The sequence below is a fragment of the Sphaerodactylus townsendi genome, linkage group LG01, assembly GCF_021028975.2.
Source record: "Sphaerodactylus townsendi isolate TG3544 linkage group LG01, MPM_Stown_v2.3, whole genome shotgun sequence".
In the NCBI taxonomy this organism is placed as follows: domain Eukaryota; kingdom Metazoa; phylum Chordata; class Lepidosauria; order Squamata; family Sphaerodactylidae; genus Sphaerodactylus; species Sphaerodactylus townsendi.
In genome coordinates this window covers 53,590,856-53,615,634 of record NC_059425.1, presented here as the reverse complement: position 1 = coordinate 53,615,634, position 24,779 = coordinate 53,590,856, and the positions used below count along the sequence as shown (strand labels likewise).

At 43.0% G+C, this 24,779-nt stretch overlaps 1 protein-coding gene across 1 annotated transcript in view; it reads left to right on the top strand.

Annotated features, from left to right (window-relative positions):
• Positions 1 to 15,189, top strand: part of PKDCC (protein kinase domain containing, cytoplasmic) — a 61,448-nt gene extending 46,259 nt beyond the window's left edge. The window contains exons 6-7 of the mRNA XM_048504821.1: positions 5,550 to 5,723; positions 12,280 to 15,189. Coding sequence (XP_048360778.1) covers positions 5,550 to 5,723; positions 12,280 to 12,365 — 260 coding nt within the window. The 3' untranslated portion in view covers positions 12,366 to 15,189. The remainder of the gene's footprint in view (positions 1 to 5,549; positions 5,724 to 12,279) is intronic.
• Positions 15,190 to 24,779: the final 9,590 nt, after the last annotated feature.

The window sequence follows — 24,779 nt, the reverse complement described above, 5'->3', positions numbered from 1 at the left end:
CTGGAATGAACTAGATTGGCCTCTCCTTGTTCAGGAGGAGGCCATCAATATTTATTGGGGTACTGTTTCCATGGCTCCCAGGCTCCTACTGAGGGTGGCAAATCCTCCCAACTCCTGATTTCTTCCACCACTCCAGTTGCCCACAGGAAGAAATAAATTGCTATTTGGTGATGGTATGATGCTGCTTTCAGGGGAAAACTGAAAGTGACTTTATTCTATGGTAGAAATCACTGGAAACTCTACAGTTTATCATAGAGTTTCTGTCAATTCCTACCTAAAGTGGACTGACACCATTCTCTGGTTTCCCCCAGAAGTGATGTCACACTGTCATCCCACAGTAACCCCTCCGTAAGTGTCCATTAGGTCTCAGACCCTTAAGCCAGCAAACGGATTCTGAGGTATTGATCAGTAGCATTTATTGAGCAGGCATTGAAGCACCACATGGATAAAGCCAGTTCTGACGAAGCTGGCATTCACAGTCCCCTTTACCCCCAAGCAAGCCCTCCTCCTGTTTTCCCAAGAATTTGTGAACAGGGGCATACTGCCCTCGGGACACCCATGTCCCCAGGTGCATGCCTTTTGGTCACGTGGGGGGGCTCTGGATGCCACCCACGTGACCAAACGGTGTGTGCCCCAGCCACACACCACGAAGCCCCGCCCCCAGGAGCCAGCCTGCAGGGAGGCAAGGGGGTGGGGTTCAACAGCAGGTGGCCACAGCACCCACCTGGACTATCCACCACTGCCTGAGCCCCGCCCCCTCCACCTCCACACAGGCTGGCTTTCAAAAGCTTTTAAAAGCCAGCTTTCCTGCACAGAGGCAGGGCTCAGGGCTCAGGGGCATGGCCCTGCCTCCCCCATGCCCAAGGGCGTGGCTCAGTGATGTGGCCCCACCTCCCTGAACCCCCTGGCCTCCATGCAGGAAAGCTGGCTTTCAAAAGCTTTCAAAAGCTGGCTTTCCTGCACACAGGCGGGGGGCCTTGGGGTGTGTGGCCCTGCCTCCCCCACACCCAAGTGTGTACCTTAGGGGTGTGGCCTGACTTCCCCCATGCCTGGGGTGTGGCTCAGGGGCGTGGCCCCACTCTCGAGTGTGTGTGTGGGCGGGCGCAGGGGGCACCTGGAGAAGGAACTGTCTCCGGGCACCCCCCCCCCCCATATGTCTCTGTGAAAAACAGCTTTTGAAGCTAGGTGCTCCAAGGTCGCCAGCAGATAGCAAGAGAAAGCCACCTGGCTTCCCACCCCACGAGATAATGAAAGCAACATTGTTTCCATGGGACAAGAGGGCCAGGGGAAGCCTAGTTGTCTACAAATGTGTGAAGATCAAGGGAAGAATGCGCAGATGGCAGTGGTTACATATAGCAGGCTGGTTACATATATCTCAATAGCAGCAGTAATGTGTTATTTTAAACAGATACATGGTTCTGGAAATACATCTCAATCAACTAGATAGCATCCTCCAGCCTCCCTCGATCCCTGTCAGTTGGCAGGTGGTGCCTTGCAAACCTAACTGCTTCCCTTATGAAGAAGCCTTCTCCCACTGGGAAAGATAATAACTGTTGGAACCAGTGGCTGTTCCAAGGTGTGTGGCAGTCTTGGAAGTTAGCCAGAAACTCAGAAACAGAGGTACTCTGTGTCCCTTCAGTCAGACAGAAGGCCTTCCAGTTGTCCTGCTGCGGTTCTCTTCAAGCCTCTCTCTGTCAAACTGAAGCTTTCAGCTTATCCCAGCTTATCATGCTCAGTAACTTCTCAACTCAGGACCCAATTAGTCCCCCTTTTCCTCTCTGTATATTTGCGTGTGGCTTGCGTTACCATTTACTAAATATGTTATGACATACTATTTACATTAGTCCAGAGCCTGAAGACCTTTGGAGACCTTTTTGGCTTCCGGGCTCTAGGAATCTGACAGATGGGTCTGTGCTGCATACCTATGTGGGCTGCCAAGAGTGGAAAGATTTACTTTATTTGCCTGAACTTTTTCACAGAAACAGAACATGATAGGTAATATTACAAGAGCTTTATATAGGCCACTGCATTCACAGGGGCGGTGTCCAAAGTTACAGTTAGTCTGTTTCTGGGTAATGACATTTCTGAGGTCAGGGAGGGTGGAGTGGATTTCTGGAAAGGTAGAAGACAGAATTTCTGCAAATCAAAAAGCCAAATTCTGCAAGTCTGCAGCAAGCAGAGCAAGTTATACAAAATGGCTCTAATGAATCAGCCACATAATATATGAATTTTAATGACAGTATATTGGGCACAGAGGCTTGGTTGAGACCTTGGTGAATTCTCAGTGTTACACATTCCCTTAGAAACATAGAATTGGAAGGAATCTCAAGGGTCATCTAGTCCAACCCTCTGCACAATGCAGGAAATTCAAAGCCACTCCCTCTACCCCCAGTGACGCCTGCTCTATACCCAGAGGGAGGCAAGAAACCTTCTCTTCTTGTGTTTGGTGAGATTTATTTATTTAGTTTATTCTATTTTTTGTCCTGTTTTTCTTCCGGAATTGGCTTCCAGTGCTGCTCATGGGACTAACCAATGTCATTCAGTACAAACAATCCATGATGAGAGGTTTTGTAACTACCAAACTGGATTCAGCACAATGTTTGAGTGTCTGGTTGTTTCTTGCCCTCCCTCTGATGCTCTGTTGAAATTCCTAATTTGCAAGAGACTGACTGACTGTGGCACATCTATCAGTGGAATTAACATCTGATAAGAGTATAAGTTTCCACATATGTACTGCAACATTCTTGGAAACATCACTTTTCTGATTGAATTGAGAGAACACAATAGCAGCTCAATAATGTATAACTGAAGGATCAAGGATGTGGCCCTTGAATGGGAACACCCAGCCTTCACAGCAAGAGACAGTTCATTTGGGTCCACATATAACAAAAAACATACACTAAAAAGGACCAGAATTGCCATATAATGGAGAAGTGCAGGATAGCATTGTCAGCTCTATCGTGGGAAATTCCCAGAGATCTAGAGGCACTGCCTGGGGAGGATGGAGTTTGTGTGTGTGTGTGTGTGTGGGGGGGGGGTTCAGCAGGGATGTGATACCATATAGTCTATCCTCCAAAGCTGCCCTTTTCCCCAAGGGAACTAATATCTAATTTGAAGATAGAGTTGCCAACCTCCAGGTTGAGTTATTCTAGAATTACAGGTTATTTAATTCATTAATTTTATTTACTTTATTTATACGTCACTTTTCTCCACAATGGAGACCCAGACTGTTCACATGGGTCTCCTGTCTATTTACTGCTTGGCTTGAGAGATTTCAGTATTCAGTCCTCCCACCTCCTCCCCACCAATCCATCAGATCTCTGAAGTACAGACACAGACAGGCCCTTTTCCTGACCCTCCTGGTGCCATTTTCTGCATTGACCATCTCAGCTCCAAATCTGTCAGGCACCATCCTTCAGCTCCCAAACTCCATCCTTGAGCATCAGGAGTTTTGCTGCCTTCCACCCCTTGTTCATTTGTGTTTTTTGTATTTTTAGTGGGTTTTTTTCAGTTTTTGGCCTGTAGGGGATGTGGTTTCTAGGCTAGCGGCATCAAAATGTCAGGGTATATTTAGAAGACTCTCCTGATGATACCAGCCAGGTTTGGTGAAGTTAGGTTCAGGGGGTCCAAAGTTATGGACCTATCTCCTATTAGCTCCCATTGGAAACAATGGGGGATGGGGCACCCCCTTTGGGAGTCCATAACTTTGGACCCCCTGAACCAAGCCTCACCTAACTTGGGTGGTATCATCACGAGAGTCCCTCGAAAACTCCCTGAAATTTTGGTGATGCTAGCCTAAAAACTGCGCCTCCTGCAGCCCAAAAACTGGAAAACACTAAAAAATACAAAAAACAAACCTGAAAATGTTTGCTGCGCCCCCCCCCCCAGGCACACGACCGGTGCAACGCATGCCCCCCCGGGTCCCCTTGTAGCTCCACCTCTGAGGTGACGTCCATACCCGCCGGGCTCCTCTGGATGGGACTATTAATCATTGCTCCATCAAATCCATTTATATCAGTTCTAAGATGACTGGAAATGCTAAAATCAACTCTGAAGGTAAGCTGGCCAGTGTTCATCCAAACCCAGCAACATCTACAATAAGTTCATCTAAGCATAAATCTCCCACCTGTCTCACAGAGCATCAGATGCAGGCATGGAATTCCAGTGTCCTCCATCACATTGGCCTGCTCCCCATGATTTAAAAAAAAAGCAAAAGAAGTTAGGCAGAGCAAGACAGCATCCTTCATTGGGACAATTTATGTAGATTGCAAACAATATCCTTTCGTGATAAGTTTTTACTTTGAGCAATAAAAGAACACAAATGTGTGGAGAATGCTTTCTGGATATGCCTTTGCATTTTTGTCATCCTAGAGAAAGAAATTACTTGAGGGCTATGCAAAACAAATGTGCCTTTACTAAATAGTGCACATGATTTTACAAGGAGATAGTGTGGAATGCATGCTAAAGGCAATGGAGAACAATCCTTGTATTAGCCAACCCATTGTCTGTTATGTTACATTGCGTCATCCCATGTTTGGGAAGAAATCCCACTTCAACCCAGGTAAGCAGGCATTTAATTGCAGCCAGTAGTAAACTGCATGCCTGCTATGTTAGAAGCATCCTTATGAAACCCTTTCTAAAACGTCGACAGGCTGAAATTTCATAGCTTGCAGGCGAAAGCTCTTGAACTGAAATGACTCATAGAATCACAGGCCGTGAAACTGAGACTCTGGATCCAGTTTCTGTAATCTGTACAATTAGAAGCTCGTGATCTTGCCTGGTGATTTTTGCAATTCTGAAGGTGAAGTAGAAACATTTATAAATGATTAGTTTAATTTGGCGGATGCATTCATTAGAGGAGACCGCAAGCAGCTGGGAAATGGAGGAGAGCTCGGAGCAGTGAACAAACAAGAAAAAGGAGCTCATAAAAGGAGGGAGACTGAACGGCAGCCAAAGGGGGCAGTTAATCCTCCGCCAAAGGAGAGGTACCAGGCAAGAGCCAAGCTTTGCATCCTTTCTCTCCCCCTCCAAGTCTTTCTCTCTGGGGCCCATCAAGCAACTGCCCTTTTGTATTAATCCAAGGAAGAAATAAAAAAGGTTTGCTTAATTAAAGCCCCTGTCTTTTCTTCACAAAATAGGAGAAAAACAGCCACGCTCTCCTGACTCAGAAGGGGGAACAGGGAACGCTTCATTGGGACTCACTCTGACAGTTCAGCTCACTGTCTGGTTTGCTCAAGTGGATGTTGTTCATGGCCTCAGCATAAAGGCCTCAGCAAAATGAGTGGCTTGTATTAGACAGGCAGAGAAGACGGATGGAGCTGAGAGAGAGTTCGTTGGCAATGTTCTTCCTCACCAAAATGAACCTAACAAAATATTCTTTGTGGCAAATATTTCAAGCAAGATACTTGAAAGAAAAAGTTATGCACTTTGTAGAAGTTGAAAAGTGTCTCAGTAACATTTTAAAGGGCCTGTTAAAAACCCCTGACTCGTCTGTTGGTTGACTTAAAAAATGAACATTTGAAGTGATTACTTTCCTTTTTTCATTGTAGGCTATAGAAGGATGCCTGAAGCCACTATTGCCAATGAGAATTACAGATGCTGGCCATCCTACCATCACAAGGGATGTCTTCTCTCTGTGTTTGATGTTAATGAGGCCATGGAAATTTGTGAGAACCATTCACAGTGCAAAGCTTTTGTTCTGACCAACCAAACAACATGGACAGGTAATAAATGCCACAAAATTAAAGTTCCTAAATGATATGCACACCAAATGGTTAAAATATTTGAAATCTGCATGGTGCCTGTGATTTTTATTCAGGAGTTTGAAACAAAGGAGGAGAGGACTGGTCTATTTGCTGCTACTGTTGCTTGCTCCTCAAGCTCTGAAATTGAAGGAACCTCTCCTGTACTATTTTTTGTGTGGAGTTTGGAGGGTGAGGAAACTAACAGATCCCCAAACTCAGTACCTTCCTCTCTCAGCTTTCTGATGATAACTCTCCTCCTATGTCAGTGAAATGGTTCAGGAACAGGAAATGCAGCGAGACTTGTTTGCAAATGTATGTATTTACTTACTTCATTTATATCCTGTCACTTCCAGCTAGAAGTGATAGCAGAGGTGATAGCAAGGCATTGCTTGGCACTGTAGGAATGTTTTCAATCTCTATAGTTTTACCATAGAGGAAATCCTAGAGTACCATGTGATGTGTCAATGTCAATTTCAGGTTCTTAGCCAGAAGTGACATCACACAGTGCTCTTTGCCAGTATCTGCCTCCCTTCCCCCCACAAATGCTCCCACTGCTGCTAGAGCCAGAGCTGGTAGTCCTAGAGTTATATGATCCTTGTAACCAGCTCTCAATAATTTGGCTGCTGCATTGGGGCCATTTGAAGTTTTCAGACAATTTTCAAAGGCTCATTCCACTAATTTAACCTGTATCTGATCAGAGCATATGACCAAATCTCATTTTTGAGTAATGTCTGTTGCTGCTGCGTCATCCAGAATTGATGCCACAGAGAATTGAGCCTGCAGCCATAAGCTAGGATCAAGCAGCTCTGACAAACTATGGACCTCCTCCTTCAAATGGAGTGCAATCCTCCCTACTCAGTCTTAAAGCAGCATCGACACTGGATAATAGCACCTTACTCTTGTCTGGATTGTGCTCCCATTACCTTCTCTAGTACCTGTTCAACACCCAATTCAACAGTTAAGAAAAAATAGAACTTGGTTCATGTAATTGTTAAACTGCATGGGAGACCTACAGCATGAATAACACTGGGTCAAACATCAATACCTACCTCCTCCCCCAGCAACACCTTCTTGAATCAGCCAGTCAACATCCCACCTCAGTCAGCCATTCTAGAAGGATGCCATGGCTGACAATATTGAAAGGTCCAGAAGAATCAACAGGGACGCATGCCCTTGCCAACTGGATATTGCCACTGGTTCTTATTGATACAAGCAAAATATAACCATTTCTTGTAAAACAGACATGCCTGCAAGGTTTAGGTATAAAATGGGAGAAAACCACTAGCTTTGATCTTCTTTTTCATGAAATTCAGCACAGGACACTGGCTTGTATAGTGGGGGAATCCTTTAGTCTTGCCTCCAAGGCACGTTTTAATCTGTTGGCTATCTAACTGTACAGCATATCAGTGATACCAAAAAGTTACAGCATACCTGAAATGTTTTGCTCATGTAGAAATAGGCAGATATCACATCTGGCTTATGAACTGTAGATCCTTACCTCTCCTTAGCAAAGTGGCTGGCAGAGTTACACAAAAGTACAATGAAGGAAGTGACCATCATTTTCTAAAAACAGTGCAGAGGCTGTAAAAGGGCTTCATTCAACACAGGACACTGCTAGATTCCTTGACCACTACATTCTTTTTGGACCATGTACCCAAATGAGCTCACCTGACCTGTAGCTGGTGCATGAACAGATTGTAATGCTGTAATCCTTTGAACTGTGCAAAGAGAAAATGACCACATCCAAGAGCATTTGTTGCTAGGTTTAAAGGGTGCAAAGGCAAATCACATTTTCCCCATTCTTCTGCCTCTCACAATCTATAATAAGCATTAGCTAGATACTTTTTTCTCAGAACAGAATATCCTTTGAGTAGGTTTCTTTTATTCACCAATTTAGTGGCTGTGGGTGCAAGAGCAAGGTTCAACCTTGCTATCAGCAGACGATATATTTAAAATTGGATCTTCCCCACCCAGTGAGGGGAGATATATTTTAGAGCTATTTCCCACAGTCTGTGCCACTAGACACTTTTGTCTGTAGTTGGGTGAGTGTAGGTCTGTGGAGCTGGCATGGTATAGATTCAACTCCTTTCATCTTCACATGTCCTTTTGACTGTACAAATCAACTTCCTTATGCTCACCTGGGCACTGGTTCACATGTGACTGAGGCAGAGTCAAGTGTCAACAGATCCGCTGCTGTCATATGTAGTTTGAATATGTAGTTTGCTGTCATATGTAGTTCTGTGCGTGCCCCCCCCCCCCCCAGCCTGCCTTACATTTGTAGAATGTCAAGGGAAAACTATTGCCAGAATCAGCAGGAAATTCTGAGTCAATCCGTGTATTTAATGCACTGAAAAGAAGCCCATCTGCAAAGCCTGCAAAGCAAACATCCCAGGGCAACTTCAGCAAACGGTGGGCTGCACAGACAATTCAAGCCTCAGAAAATGGCCGGCGGAAGAAAGAGAAACTTTGCAGATGGGGTAGGAGAAAAAAAACCGCTCTCTTCTCAGACACTTTATTTTTGTCCGGTTCAAACAAAAAATGGCATGGGTCTTTTTAAAAAAGAGGTCCCCAGGGCCTGCTCCAAAAGCTCCAGCTGGTGTGGAATGCAGCAGCATGGATCTTCACAAGAACCCCATTGCAAATACACATTCAACCGGTGCTTTACCAATTGAGTCGGCTTTGGATGGAGTACAGAATGAGGTCCAAGATTTTGGTACTCAACTTCAAAACCCTAAACAGTCTGGCACCATCGTATCTATGGGACCACCTCTCCCAGTATGTTCCCTGAAGAGCATTACGCTCAGCTGACAACAATTTACTGGTTATCCCTGGCCCAAAGTCTATCTGGCTGGGCACAACCAGGGCTAGGGCATTTTTGGCTCTGACCCCAACCTGGTGAAAAACCCTGTCAAATTAGACCTGTTCTGCAGTTCCACCAGGCTTATGGTTGAGGCTGCAATGGCTTACCATCTACTGGACTCCCTCCCTCATTTCCCCTATTTTTCTGTTTAGACTGTAGGGACTCTATTATGTTTAATTTAAGAGATTTTATTGCCGTCTGAGGATACATTTTATAGACAGGTTAGTTATCAGATGCTATGCATCATTTTATTGTATCTGGCTATGTTGGAAACAACCCTGAGCCTATAAGAGAAAGGGCAGCCTACAGATAAAACAAACAAATAAATCTACCTAGGAACTTTTAAATTTGTAGATGAAAACTGATCTCTCTTGATTCTAGTAAGACAATGTGGAATACACTTAATTGTCTTCAGGATGGGGGATGGTGCATATGGGACACCCTCCCCCACTGCCCTACATACTAAGGAACTAACAGTTCCAGGTTCTGAATGGCTATGAAATATACTTGGCAATATTTAGAACCCCAAAAGCCATTGTTGGTGGCAGCAATTGTAAGAGGCCGGATATGGGAGAAGTTGTCCTTTGCATTAAGTTTAGATGGAAGGTACAGGAAGGTCAAGCAGCTGGAGGAGTGATCCGCGGAATACATTCCAGTGCCTTCCCTTTATCGGTTGTGGCAAGTGTCATAGAGATTAGCATGTGTGCTGAGAGACTGCATCCAGCTGGATGAAATGTAAGCAGGAGTCTTCTTTGAGTAGGAGATCATAACTCACTGCCTCAGCACTAGCAGATAATAACAAATGCAATCTGTCTTGAAGGGCAGCCCCAAATGACCTCAGGGCACTTTGGGAGAATGTATGTCTGAGGTGTCATGGGCTTTGTGTTTTGGTATGTTGGGTGCCTTTATTTGTTATGAATGTTTATTGATCCCTTTCCTGCCCTAATATAGCAAAGCAGTTTATAAGAAACTAGCACTAAAGCCCAAGAAGAGGGGACTTGTGAAGACCCACAGGGCAGGGGTAATCCGATTCTCCCCACTGATCGCCATTTTCCCCCCTCTAGCTTTGATTCCTATTTTCTTTATTGCCCACCTGCTTCCTCTTCCTCTTGCCTCCTTCTCATCCACTTTTCCTGCATGATCTGTTCTCTTTCTCTTCCAGTGGTTGAAATCCCCCCAACAGTTTCCCTGCACTTGCCAAGTCTTTCCTCCACCCACTCATCTGCCTCTAATTGCTTCTGTCTTTTTTATCCCTTTTTTATCCCTTATATTTATTAACATTTTTGTGGGCCCTAGTTTTTGGGGCAGGGGAGGACTATACCTGAACCCCCTTTCTAACACTGAGTCCCTGTTAGGAAGAAAGACGGGGTACAAATGAAGTAAATATCTCAAAAGAACTCTGAGAGGGAGGTTAGAAAAAGTTATAGTAACTTGGTCAAGATTCCACAGTGAGCATAGACTAAGGTTGAGTGATGAATTCTCAAGACGTATCCTCAAAGGTCCAAGTCTAACATCAAAGGATTCCCACTAATCACTTTTCCGTCTCCATATAGCAAACTAGTGCAAAGGCTGCTCATTACTGGACATGGAAAAGACCATGATGGCATGGTATTTTATTCATGCTAAGAATGTAATAATTAGATCACATGGGCCATGGTAGCTCATTAAAAAATAAACAGGAGCAATAGAAAAATTCTCCATTTATTAGGACTAAAAGTCATGTCTGGATTTTGAATATTATTTAAAAATAAATTTTGTCAGGATTTGATCATTGATCTGCAATTTAAATCACCTTAGAATGTAGTTTCAGAATCTGATAATCCTAGAAGTACAATGTGTCAGAAGATATCAGTCTTTTTTTGTGCACAAATCTTGGAGCTTCACCAAATATGACTGAGCCATCTCAGCTCTATGCCAGTTTTTCACTATCACCAGTACAGGCAGAAGTACCTGAATTAATGGTCTTTGCTAACACAGACTGAACATGTGAGGTTCCAGGTTAGAAAGACTGGTCCCTCTATAGCAGGAGTGTTCTGCAACTAGAATCACAGCCCCTGGGTATAGGAGATTGTTTTGGGCCTGGAATGACAGCTCGCTGAAGTGCAGTGATAGCTCTGGGAGTAGTGGAAGTGCTCTGAGACTAGAATGGCAGGTCCAAGAGTGGAATGACAGTTCCTGTAATTGAAACCAGTTCTCTGCGCTGTAATTACCAGGGCTGTCATTCTGTCCTGGAACCTGTCATTCTAGTCCCAGAAGATTTCTGCCACCCACAGACACCATTATTCCTTCATGGGGGTTGCCATTCCTATCCCAGAATACTTCTGCTACTCCTAGGTACTGTCATTCTACTCTGGGGGCTGTCATTCCAGGCCCAGAACACTCATGCTACTTCCAGGGGCTGCAACTTCATTCTCCAGGCCATCATTTCAGTCTCCGAGCAGTCTATCTAGGTCCAGTGACCTTAATCCAAAATCTATTTTTCATTTTCATTACAATTTTTTGGGGTGCTGTAATATATTTCAATGGAGCCCATGCAAGTCAACTGGCATTTCTGGCTCTCATTATATCCAGTGGGCCTTCAAGCTTCTGCCTTTGTTCCCCATTTGGCCAATCCCGTCCTTTGTTTTAGTACATCTCCCACCCAATATACCAAATCCCTCTAAGCACACAGGAGCAAATACTGTGCGGCGAGAGCAGACTCTGAAGGGAAAGCTGGACAGAGGGGAGGGAGAAAGGTAGAGATCAGTAGAGGGGAACTGGGAAGGATGTGACTCCTCCTTTACCTTCAGTTGATTCTCTACACTTCTTCCTTCACTCATAAAATGTATGGGTTTGATGTATGGGTTTGTTGATCCACACTAGGGCCCACCTATGAGCACAGAATTTCATGTATACCATCTCTGAAATGGAGAGTAGAAGTCCACACTAATAGCATCCTGTTTTGAAAACTTTGCCTCTCCCATTCATTATGTAAACATGCTTAACAGAGGCATAATTTCATCACATTGTGTGTTCTCTCCACTCCCACTCTGCTATGTATTCTGGAGCAAGGAAATGCACAACGGGAAGATGTTACAACATGCATAAAACTTATGTATTACATTGACAAGGGAATGTCATTTTCAGTCACATCCCCATCCCTTAATTTCATGAGTTCATTTGGATAGCTGCAGATTTTTATTTTTATTCTTCAATAGAATTGTAGTGTTTTTTGGGCAGCAAGTCAGCCTATAAATGAACAATAAATTTTTGAAATGAATGTAACATGTGTGTTCACCTTGGCAACCAAGTGGCCATAAAATGGTAATGTTAATTCTGTTTCATTGATTTGATGATTCTGCCTTATCTCAATAGATCAGGGAAGGTGACAGTTGGTTGATTACCTCTCCCAGCTATCCAAATCTAATTGGAGTAAAGCCACCTTATACCACTTCCTGAAGATGCTTAGATTTGATCTTTGATGAGTGAGGCAAGAGAACCCAAAAGGTGAAAAGCAGCCACTGGGAATGTCTCTTTCTATGCAACTTTGTCATTTTGACTTGGTACATACATGATGAACACAGAGGACACTTCAGGATGACTTTAGGCTTAGAATATATTATCAGATCAAGACTGAGCTTGTCATTTCTACTAACTGTTTCCCTCCCCCCTTCTTTCTTCTTGTCTTCTATATAGGTCGGCAGCTTGTGTGCTTTAAGATGGGATCCACATCCATTATGTCAGACCATGACAAGACAACATATGTGAAAGTGATGAACTGAAATAGAAAGTTCAACTCTATGCAGGTTTACTCAGAAGTAACTCCCATGAAGTTAAGTTTTCCTTATTCCCCAGTATATGTGCATAGGATTGCTGCCCAAGTCCAGCTAGTAAATAATGGAAGCAGTTTGCATATAAGTTGCATTGAAGGAAGCTGAGGATGGAGAAGGAATTGCACTATCACTCATTCTCATCTACGGGGTGTGAAACCAAACTTTAAAGAAGAGACCTGTATGACCAGGATGAATGTGCAATAGGATGACATTTTTAAAATGTGATTGTGTTATAAAAAAAGAAGAATGAAATCCAAAATGTGATACACTGTGTGGCTATCCATAGATTGTTAGAAAGCAAAGGTCAGCTTTAGGTTGCTTTCCCTGTTAGAATTATAAATGTTATGTTACGCGGGGTGGGGGTGGGGGGATGTTGAATACAGTTGGGCTGGAAAATTCTTGTTTCCATAAGAAGCTTGAGACTTCTGTTCAAATATTTATGTGGGCAAGTACAATCACCACAGTATTGAAAGTGCTTATGAGTTCCAAAGCTAAATATTGAACCTCTTGGAAGACAATCAGTGCTCATGTTTTCTTGTACCAAATATACATGACCAAAAGCTATTGCAGTCGTTGTCCAGTGGAACAAAATAGAACCAACAGATTCAATGGGTAGCCAACTTTCCATTTACTGTAAGCTACCACAACACCCATCACTTTAATGAATGGAGTGTGGTACATTGCAGAGACCTCTGGAGTAGGCTCACTGAGTCAAATTAATCTCTATGGCACCTGTCTTCATGAATGAGGAAAACATTTTTCCTCCTAGTGGTGTTCCTAAGTGCAGACAACAGAGGCATAGCTCCAAGGGGGCGGGGGGTGCATGACGCACTGGGGCGAGGGCAATCTGGGGGCATTCCGGAGTGGGGAGGATGGGGGCATGGCAGGGACGGAGGACACACCAGTGCACTGGGCGCTTTCCCCCCTCGCTCCGTACCTTGGCAGACAATTTACTTTGCCATAGGAGTGAGTAGAAATCATGCCTTTATTTGGGAGAAAGTCAAGTATGAAGTCATACTGCTGTGTTGGGGGACAAACCCTGACCTTGGTGACCTTACCTTCTTGTATGGGAGGTTTTGTTCTTCTTGCAACCATTTGTATAATAGCAGCTTCCTGTGTAGCTTAATGAAAGGCATTGACAATCAGGTCTTCACTTTTACATAGGTTCTTCTCGGGTACCACACCTTTGTCATAGTAAAGTGTAAGCACTAGAGAACACAAAGGGACCGAATCCAGGAGCAGCTTTACTCTCAGCCCTGACCCTGGCTAGTATTTGAATGGGAGACCCTCAAGGAACACCAGGGTTGGGATGGGGAGGCAGGCAATGGCAAATCACCTCCAAATGCCTCTTGTCTTGAAAACCCCATAAGTGGTCGCCATAAGTAAGTTGCAATTTGATGACAAATATACATATATAAGCTGATCAAAGCTGTGTTTTTAATTTAAGAAGCGCATGTGTCTCATTTGCCTCATCCCAGATTCAGCTTAACTTCATATTTAATGTTGACCAATGTCATTGCAATCATTAAGGCCAGACTAGATGTGGCAACCACAAGGAAGCTGCTGCCATTTTGTAGTCATTTAAAAATGTCACAAGGGTCCAGTTCTTACTGGGCTTGCAACAAGATGCTTTTATTGTTCCCCATGCTTTTATAAGTGACAAAATAGCCATGGGTGGTAGTGGTGGGGTTATGGCTATTTCAGCACATGATAAGGGGTATTGGGAGCGGGGTGGTGATGAGCACCTCAGCCCACTGTGCTGTGGGCTCTCACAGCACTTTTTAAATGACTACTTTAAAATGGTAGTATCCACACAGTGGCCATGAAGATGGTATCACATCTGGTTTGGCCTTAAGACTTAAATATAACCACAACAGTTTTGCAGTGCAGTTGCAAGCACGGTTATACCTTTATAAGTCCATTGAAGTCAATGGGCTTGGCGGTGGAAGAAAGTGCTGTCACGTCACAGCTGACCTAGGGTAACCCTGAGGGTTTTCAAGGCAAGAGATGTTTGGAACTGGTTTGCCATTGCTTGCTGCCACATGGGCTGAGAGAGTTCTGAGAAAACTGTGACTGGCCCAAAGTCACTCTGCAGGCTTCATGTGGAGAAGCGGTATGTAAGTCTGTTTAAGATTGCACTGCAACTGTATTGGACACTCATATATTTGAAGTTACACATAGACTCAGCTGAAAGATTCAGATACTCAGGTTTGCAGAATAGGCTATATCATTTTTTTTAGAGTTTCTACTGTGAGAGGTACTCTGGATTGTTGACATATCCAGATAACTATTTGGCCTAGGGGGAGCAATGTGAATAATTCACACAGCTGTAAGTTCTGCACATGATCAGGGGAACACCGGAAGAACCTCAGCATGTCATGTTTGGACTGACCATTGTCTTCAACATTCATACAGAATTGCATCCCTAATGAATCAACGGAGCAGGTGAAAAGTAGGAACAGCACAATTTCCCTGGTGTATTTTACTGCAGAAGGTTATACAGTTCTAGTAGTGTTTCTTTGGAAGAGCTGCTTACAAGCTTTAAGAACAAATGACAGCAGCAAATGAACCCAAGCCTTAATAATGCAATAGAAACAGCAAAACCTTTAACAGGTGATGTGCATCTAGAGAATATGCTTTCAGTGAAAGCAAGTGAGAAGATTTTAAAAGTGACAAATGTCATACTGTTTTCTAGTTTGTACATTTCAGAATATTTTGTACTTCTGTTCTTAAATTGTTTATTTTTGTAAGAAAATAAAATCAAATGGATGAACTTGTTTTTGTCATTGTATTTTTCTCTCTGCTGCTTTGAAAAAATGGCTGAACCTATTTATTCTGCAGTACAACTCTCTTTAAATTAGATTATTCTGTAACCAGTAGTATAAGAATGAACTTAAAATCTCACTTGCCATGGGGAGAAAAGAAAGTGAAGGTGGGTCTTTAGAAGAAGAAGAAGAAGAAGAAGAAGAGTTTGGATTTATATCCCCCCTTTCTCTCCTGCAGGAGACTCAAAGGGGCTGACAATCTCCTTGCCCTTCCCCCCTCACAACAAACACCCTGTGAGGTGGGTGGGGCTGAGAGAGCTCCGTAGAGCTGTGACTAGCCCAAGGTCACCCAGCTGGCGTGTGTGGGAGTGCCCAGGCTAATCTGAATTCCCCAGATAAGCCTCCACAACTCAAGTGGCAGAGCTGGGAATCGAACCCGGTTCCTCCGGATCAGAGTGCACCTGCTCTTAGCCACTGCTCTTAGCCACTACGCCACTGCTGCTCCACTGCTAAAGCCACTCCACTGCTAAAGCCACTGCTTTAGCAAATACATCCATCCAAGAAATCTTGTGATGACACACATCTGGCCCATTAGTGCAGCAGATGTCTTGTGTGTAATTGGCCAATGGTACAAAGAGCTGAGACAATGGGCGTTTCCCCACTCACCCTGATCCCCCCTATGCCGCGCGCTGCTCTCAGCACGCGGCATCCCAGGCGCGCGCCCGGGCATCCCCACGACCCAGCGCTCTCCACGGGGTCATCAAAAGGCGCCCTTTGCAAGAGCACCAGGGATGCCGCGCGCGGAGGGGGCGCGACAGTGGCAGCGTCGGGGCAGCTGCGCTGTCACCGCCCCTCTCGTGGGGAGTGCCGGGGGACCCCGCGCTACTTGAGGAGAGTGGCGCGGGGCTTAAGGTAAGTGGGGAAAGGCCCAATGTCTCAGTTGAAGTATAATTAAAAACTGTGGATCATTGATGAAACCAGGATGAAACTTGCAGGTGGTCACTCAAACTTTGTTTGGGCTTGAGAAATATTAGTCACCTATGCTGAGGTCAGGTGCCTCTGTAACGAGGCAGAATAGCAGAAACAGTTTCCTCTGGACCGTCCAGCCCCATATCCCTCTTACAGACCTGCCCACTGAGGCGTCCAAGCACGTTTTCCTTACGCTCTGGGTGGGCAAAAAGAGGAAGTGGACTGAAGCCATCAGGGAGGCAAGTAGATGAGCCTGCTATCAGGCAGTGGTGGGATTTCAACAACCAGTTCGCCGAACTACACAAAAAATTAGCTACGGGCTCTAGCGAACCAGTCTGAACTGGCTAAATCCCATCTCCGTGCCAAAGGACTGTGAAATTCTGCTGAAGCCCATATTCTCATTTTCCATGGCAGCATTTATACCCTTCCACTGCTGCCATTTACTAGGCAGAGGTCAGAGTAAGCAACACAATGATAACTCTAACAATATATAAAGACTATGAGAGACTAGGCCATAACAGAAGAATATCAGAATCACTGTATTTGCACGCACATTACTTGTGTGGAGGAGAAATTGCTGAAATCACGTTTCTGGCACAAGCTGGCAAACAGATCTAATCTTGCAGGTGATGTGTAAAGGGAATAGGGGAATAGAAAGTGTCAAGAGAAGAAATATATCAGTCAGGCCCAAACAAAGACACAGTAGATGTTTGCTCCATGTGCTAAACTGGTTGTGGATGCATGACAGAAACAGCACCAGAAATTCCACTCAGACTCAAAAAAGGATTAATTTTTAACTCCCCAAAGCCAAATCAGGATATAGCATAGTTCATGCTGTTACAGTTCCCAGCTCCTTAAGAATTTCCTCTGTTCTTTTTGCAGTCCAGGTCTGTCTGTGTTTACCCTCCTTTGGTTCCTGAATCCTGCTGCTCATCTCAGCCTGAGTCACTGGATACTTTATGCTCTCTGTAAGGAAATAAAACCATGCTTATTCAGTCACCATTTTGGACTTGGCTGCCCAGAAGTCCCTTTCTGCCAGTTCATATTTTATTTCTCCAGGTGTAAAATTGCATTGAGGCCTTTTCCCATTTGCTTGTCTTTTAAAACTGTTTAGATAGACATAGAACACTAAAATTACAACACCAATAAATTTGATGAGTACAACACAATGGGCTACCCCTTTTCTGTTCATCTGTGGTAGCATGGGAGCTTCCGTTCTCTGGTATTGTTCTTGAAAAGCTGAGAAAATATCACTTACCCAATGAGTGTTGACTATGGAGTCCATAGAAGTACATTTAAAATGCAAACTTAGAGGTGTGCACTTCTAAGTCAAGTGATTTCAAGTGATTTAGAAGGGTATAGCATGAATAACCCAGCTTAGCTCAAGTTTGTCAGATCTAAGCAGTGTTGGCCACTGACAGCATTTGTATGGGAGACCACCAAGAAAGACTGGGGTTGCTATGCTGAGGCAAGCTACCTTTGTCCATGTCTTACTTTGAACACTATGATACAGCTGCTATGTGTTGGTTGCGTCTCAATGGCACATTATTAATTTGTTCAGCTCTGTTTAAGACTACACTGTTAGTTCACTGAACTCTGAATGCTTTCTGAAAAGCTAATTTCATAGCCATATATACAGAACACTTGACTGGTAATAGGCCTCCACAGGAAAGCGAGTTCTTTTCCACTACGCCTTCCAACTTCCAGGAGGTGGCTGGAGATTTCCTGGGATTACAACTGATCTGCAGGCGATAGAGATCATCTGGAGAAAATGGCCACTTTGGAAGGTGGACTTTATGGCATTATAGCCCACTGAAGTCTCTCCACTCCCCAAACCCTGTCCTCCTTAGGCGCCACGCCAAAATCTCCAGCTGCCAATCCTATTTAGCATTAAGGCATGACCTGCCCTCTGAATGGCTGCTTCAACAGTCTTTCCCTATTGGAGGAAAATAAAGTTACCCACTATCCTGAGACATCCTAGAGAAAGTCTTCATATTATTTTTTCCTTCTACCTGTTCATAATAGGTTTGTATTGCAGACAAACTCTTAATGACATTTCAAACCTGGTCCTGTCATTACATCTCTGATGTATGCAGACTCAGGGTGATAACATTTCATAGTGCTGCCAAGAGGAAACTCCTGAGCTGGAGTTTGAGGGGGACAGAGAGGGAGGAATGAAAATGGTAAATTTGCTGTGTTTAACACATTGGAGGCCATCTGTATTTTATTCAAATAGGGTTATATATTTTGTGAGAATAAAAAACAGCTTCATGAGTCAGTGTATGGATAGCAGTTGCTTGAATATCCATAATGGGAAACATGTTTTAGCTTGGAAGTTGCAAAGGGAAATCAAATGTTTGAAGTGTCAAAGCTAGAGAAATCTAAAATATGCCTGACACCGTAGCTATTGAAGCCAAGAGGAATAAATCATCGTCTCAGGAAAGAAAACCCCACCAAGCTCTTGGCTGTGACACTCATTTTCCTACACTCAAATAAAATTTCATACAACCTGATAATTTAACCAGACTTGTCAATGGGGGGTGATTGATTCCACAGACATAATCTCTTTGGGTTTATGGACAGAAGCATCCATTGCAATATCTGAGAAATTAAGTGCCTAATTTAAGTCTACCTTTCATAACAATAGATAGAACCCCTCTAAACTCTTTTCTTACAACACTAGACTGGTTTTAAAAGTTAGCTATGGTAATATTTCTTTTTCCTGTTTCTAATCATTGTATTTTATAAACATAATACATAATATAAAATATATCAATCTTCCATCACTGCAAAAGCATATTTCAATCTATCTTTATATATAACACTCTCATCGCTGTTTTCAACACTTTTACTTCTAGATGTCCCAAATTATAATACTTCTAAACCCAAACAATGAACTAAAGTGTCCTGCTCTCATTCATTGATATCCCTAGGAGTTTGTCACATGGTCAGTTTTATAATTTCTATTGTGTTCCAAATTTTCAATAAAGAAAAAGAAACACTATACCAGAGGTTGCAAGACTTTTATATAAAACTCTGCAGCTAATGCAAATCTGTATAGTGCAGTTGTTACAAAGGATTCAAAATCAAAAAGATGACATGAACATTAAAATTTCCAAACTGCTAGCCAGAAAAATCCAAAAGCAAGTAGTATAAACAGTTACTGTAAGCAATAACAGAATAATTATAAACCATGTCATATAGTACACTTATAATAAACAGAAACCAAGCACTAGTTGTAGTACACAAAACACAACAGTCTTGTGACAGTATGCCAGCTAATTTTTCATTTTGATCTCTCTTCTTCAAATGGTGACCTTGTGATTCTACAAAAAATAAGCCATAAATCTTTACTGAGAAACAATTGCCTGTTTCAACATCTAGCAAAAACTATCCTTGCTATAGTCAGTATGGTTTGCAATATTTCTCTATACATGATTTGCACTATCTGAATGCAATTGGATAGAAATTTTTCAAAATTCATTGGGAGTTCAACATTCCAAACATTGAACATGGCTCTTTGGCTCATTTTTGAATAAACATAGTGATGTTTGGCTGGTTATTAAACAGATGTACATTTCTCAGTGATCTTTGAAAAAAATAAGTTAAATATAATAGGGAGGAGTTTTCTGTGACAGAACACATGCCCTTGTAGGCTGAACTTCCAAAATTCATTGCTACCAAAAGGATCTCTGGACTGAGAAAGAACCTGCAAAAAAATAAATTTGGACACAGGTTTTTTTGAAAAATGTATTTTAATTTAAATATCATTAAGGTGGGAATGAGGGAGGGAAGACTGGCCATACAGTTTTGCAGTAATATATTTGCTCTATATGAATGTAGCATATGGCTAGGTGGGCAATAATGTTCCTTGCCTCAAGGCTCATAACTCCTAACTATGGCACTGGCATAGTTAATTACCTATATATCTGTTTTTCAAATGTGGCCCCCATCTGCAGATACCTAAATTTGAGCTACACTTACCCCAAACAGATAGTTCTACAAACTTGGGGGACTCCCCAGCCTTACAGAAAAATCTGAAAAATTAAAAAAAAACCATAATTAAGAAAGTTACACACACACATACACCCAAATAAAACAGCATTGGCTGTGCACATGCAGACAACACACTTACCTGCAGAATAGTTGATGGCTACAATAAGCCACGTCAGGCAGCTGCTCTGGGTCCAGCTGGGCAGCAGGGAATGGTAAGAGTCACTCTGGGTCCCACTGCCACTGGGAACCATTGTAGGCTTGGAGCAGCTCCCAGACCAGGCTCAAAGGTAGGAAATAAGATGAAAGGGGAATTGTTTGAAGGGGGGTGGGGAGAGAAAGAGAAAGAAGGGAAGAGACTGTCTGGGGAAATGGGGAGAGAAAGAAGGGGGATAGTCTGAGCAGGAAAGAGAATGAGAAAGAAGAGTGATTGATGAGGAAAAAAGAGGGGTAGATTTTCTGAGAGATGGGGTAGAGAAAGTAGGGGAATGGTCTGGGGAAAGAAAGAAGAGGGGGATTGTCTAGAGGAGAAAGATTGAGAGGAGAGAAAGGGGCAAATTGCGAAGGGGTAGTGGGAAACATAAGAGGGATATTTTCTAAGAATGGCTTGGGGTTAGGGAACGGCAGATTAACGTACAAGGAGGAGAGAAAAGGGGATAAGAGAGGATTGCTACAGAAGAGGTTGGGGAGAAAGAGGGGGAAGCTGGCATAGAAAGAATTAAGGGAGAAGGGGGCAAGGGGAGATTGATAGATAAGGGGTAGGGGCAGAAAGAGAGAGGAGGGAACTTTGACAGAGAAAGGGAGAGAGGGGAAGAAGTAAAGGCAGGGGAATACCTCCTCCCTACAGGTTTCTTGTGGGCATCCACTTGTGTTTGTGTGTATGTAACCTCAAATAGTGGGTTCTGTGGGGCAGAACTTGGAAGGAGTTGCAAAGAACTAAATTTTAAAACAAATTGGTTTACTTCCTTAACAAATAACACTTTTAACATTAACATTTAACATTAACAATTTACAGTCCTTCTAGGTTGCATTTCAAGTCCTTATCTTGACAATCTACTGATAAATGCCAAGTCCAATTCTTCCTGCTGGTGGTTGGCTTATGAAGACTTCAGAGGCTTAGTGAATGGGATCCAAGTTGATGAAGGTCCCCAAACGAACTCCCATCAATTACATACATAGCAAGCCCTTAAACAAGGAGTTAAGAGCTTATAAAGAATTAAGCCAAGGTCCCAGCCTTGTAGCCTTGCTTCCTCCAACTTCACCAGTTTTTGCAGCCTTCTCCTGCTTTGAGTCTCCACCCCTTTCTGGGTCAACCCATTCTGAACATAGGGGTTACATGTAGACACACACACACAAATATACTGTCAAGGATGTTTTCCACAATAAGGAAGTGTTTTGCTCTATTTCAGCCTTGACAGTGTGGAGGAGATTCCTTATCAGCAGACTGTGAAGAATGCCATTTCAACTGCTTTTAATATTCTACACTATCCTCCTACATATCAAGCAGCAACAGAGTCCTGAGGGATGGCCTAGAATGTGAATGAATGGAAGAACAAAGTATAACCTTTGCCTCTGGTGCACCACATTGGCAGGGTGAGTTAATAGATAAAGTGTTGGTGATTGATTGTTTAGATATACTTAAGGACTGCACCTCAGGATTAGTCTGCACAGTTTCTTTTAAGAGAGCACGTTCTGTCACCCATATGCCCCTAACATCTTGCACATTTGAATGCTCTTTAAACTTGCTTGTGTTCATTGTGTAAATATCCTGTATAAAATGATAAATGAGGTGGGGAAACGGGTTCGGTGGGATTTGGGTTGTTTCAGTATTAGCAATTAAAGTGCTTCCACTTAAGGTTACTGGTCACATTCCGAATTGTATTGCAGTTCAGTGAAAGCAATAAATATTCGTTGATATTAGCTGAAGAATTAAATATTAGAATAATTTTGAACCATTATGTGAGAAGACATATTTTAAGGGATAAAAATATAATCCCAAGAGTGAATGAGAAGTTAATCAGAGCCCACATGGTCACACCCTATCTGAGTCCATAAGAAGTAAATAATGTCAGATGGGGAATGACATGGTGATGCTGGCTCTGGTCTACTTATTGAGCCAGTGTTGAATAGTGGCTAGAATGTTGGACCAGGAACTCAATACCTTCTGTGGTATCTTACACCTGGATTTTTTTTTACAGAAAGCTGTGAAGTTGTAGAACTGTGTATTTGAATTATAGACTTATTTTGGATCCACCAGAGCATTTCTGTTGACTGAAGGATTTCCACTTGTCTAGTACAACTTTCTTGCTTCCATCTCCTTGCTACAACCTAACATCTCCTCCAAATGTTTCTCTTGAGGCTCCCCTGATCCCCAAGAGCAGCATTTCCGGTGGTATTTTGGGCTGCAGCAGGAAGGGGGAGGAAAGAAGTAGAACCCCTAAACTCCTGAAGTAGAACCCCTAAAGATGACTGTAATAGCCACGTGGGTTCGTAAGGGAGTAGGTGGTTCTTAAGATAAGTTAATTCCAAATCTTTTAATTTGTACCTTGCTATAATAGCATTTTTGTTGTAAAGCAGGTATGAATTCCCTAAAGCATCATTAAATTATAAAGTGGACTTACAATGATCATGGTGAAGCACTTCAGAAGAGTTTATTATCATCATTGCAGTTACTATTATCCTGGCTCCCAGGATTAAAGTCTGAAAGACAAAACCTAGAAGGGGAGGGGAAAAGATAAAAAAGAAGATCTGTTTGACAAGTGCCAGAACAAAGAGGTAAGTTAACTGTTTCATTGGCTTGCCCTAGCCTGTGTTCCTGTTGGGATGAAGGTGGTGCGAGTGGGTTAACTGGCTGACACAGGAGTGACCAGAGTGTCCTTGCCTTAGTTTTACAGGGCAAGTAACCACTGAAATGTTGTTGCAGAAATGGTAAGCTACTCATTCTGTGCTGGTCTGCTGGCTCTGAGGCTGTGGTGTTCTTTCAAGGAGGGAAATATTATAACCTCACAGAAGCCTGTAATCCAATGATCCATAAAAAGGACCAGAATGACACTCTCCTGCATTCTGCACTTACCACACATCCCTGTTTTATAAAATTTAGGGTGATCAAAATCCATTAATGAAATCTGTGGCTGTCATCAAGGCTTGAATGCTAATGATATTAAATAAAATAAACTGGACAACCACAAAATGGCATAACATTGCATAGTGCAAAGTATAAGGTGGCTAATAATTATCATTTGGGGGCTAATAATTATCACTGATATCAGCAGCAGATTTATCAGTCATGAAAAGGAAACTGGCCATTTGTAGAACTACTATGGAGAATGTGACTTACGGAGTATGTGAGAGCCAATAGATCTATAACATGGGAGACATCCTCCTGGTTAGGATGGAGAGAGCGTGATAACATATTTTTATTTCTATCAATAGAAGTGACTGGTCATTTTAGTTGGTGGAGCAACTTGGACTTTGTGTGCCCTTTTATTGTACCTTTTCATTATTATTACGCTATTATGCACAGAGTTGAAAGAGATGTATTATCTCCCCACGTTAGGGACACTGTCACCTATAGTGGAAGTTAGGTTGCAGGGATGGAATCCTAGATCCACTCTTGGACCATGGTCCATTATCCAGGTCACTCTGGAAAGTAAGTGAGGGGTAATCATGGTTCTCAAATTCTAGTTTTGTTCATATCTTGTCCAATAATTACATCATGATCTCAGTCAACTCTACCTGAAGCATGGTGATCCTGTCTTTTAGAACAGAAAGAGCAAGTCTGGCCAGGGGAGAAGAATGGGCATGACTTGGGGAAAAGAGAAAGATGAATCAGAATAATTCTTGGAGAGTAATAAAGCAGAAGAGATGGTGCTTATGGAGCATATAGCTGTGATCTTCCCCTTAAGGGAACTCATTATGCCTCTAGGTTTTATTGTCCTGGAGAAACATGGAGGTGTGGCAGGGATGAGACAAATAAAGACTAGTAGCGTGGAAGGGACTGGAATCAACCTGAAATAAAATCCATTTCAGTCCACAGAGTCCTCTGATAAGGTCTTATTACAGGATCAAAATTTCTACCCAGCCAAGTTAAGGAAAAAGAGATAGGGCAATTTGATGTGCCAGACTTCTTGGCACAACCCCTGTTTATTTTACAGTAAAATACCAGCCTGGCTTTTTAATATAAAAGAAACAATTATCATCTGCAGCAGTCTTTATCCCCCACACCCTGGCACATTAATAGTTCCCTGGAAACCTAGACTGAATTCAGGAGAATAAAGAGGAACAGTGTTAAGTATAGCTGCAGAAGTTCTGTTCTGTTCAAATATTGTGAGGTACAGGAATACATTCCTCACCTGTAAGGCACAAAGGTGGGTGGTGGATCATACAGGATGGAAGAGTTCAAAGTCAAGTCAGAGAGCAGAGGAGGATCCAGAGGATCAGACACAACCAAGAAGCTTGCAGTGTCTAGCAGCAAAATTACACAGGGTTAGGTGAGAAGTCCATAAAACAATCTTGGAACAATGGATGGAACAAGGATAAATGGGCAAAAAGCATGAACTAGACTTCACAAAATGGAAAATTTGGTTCTGACTGAAGAGCATAGCCTAGAGCAGGGGTAGGGAACCTGCGGCTCTCC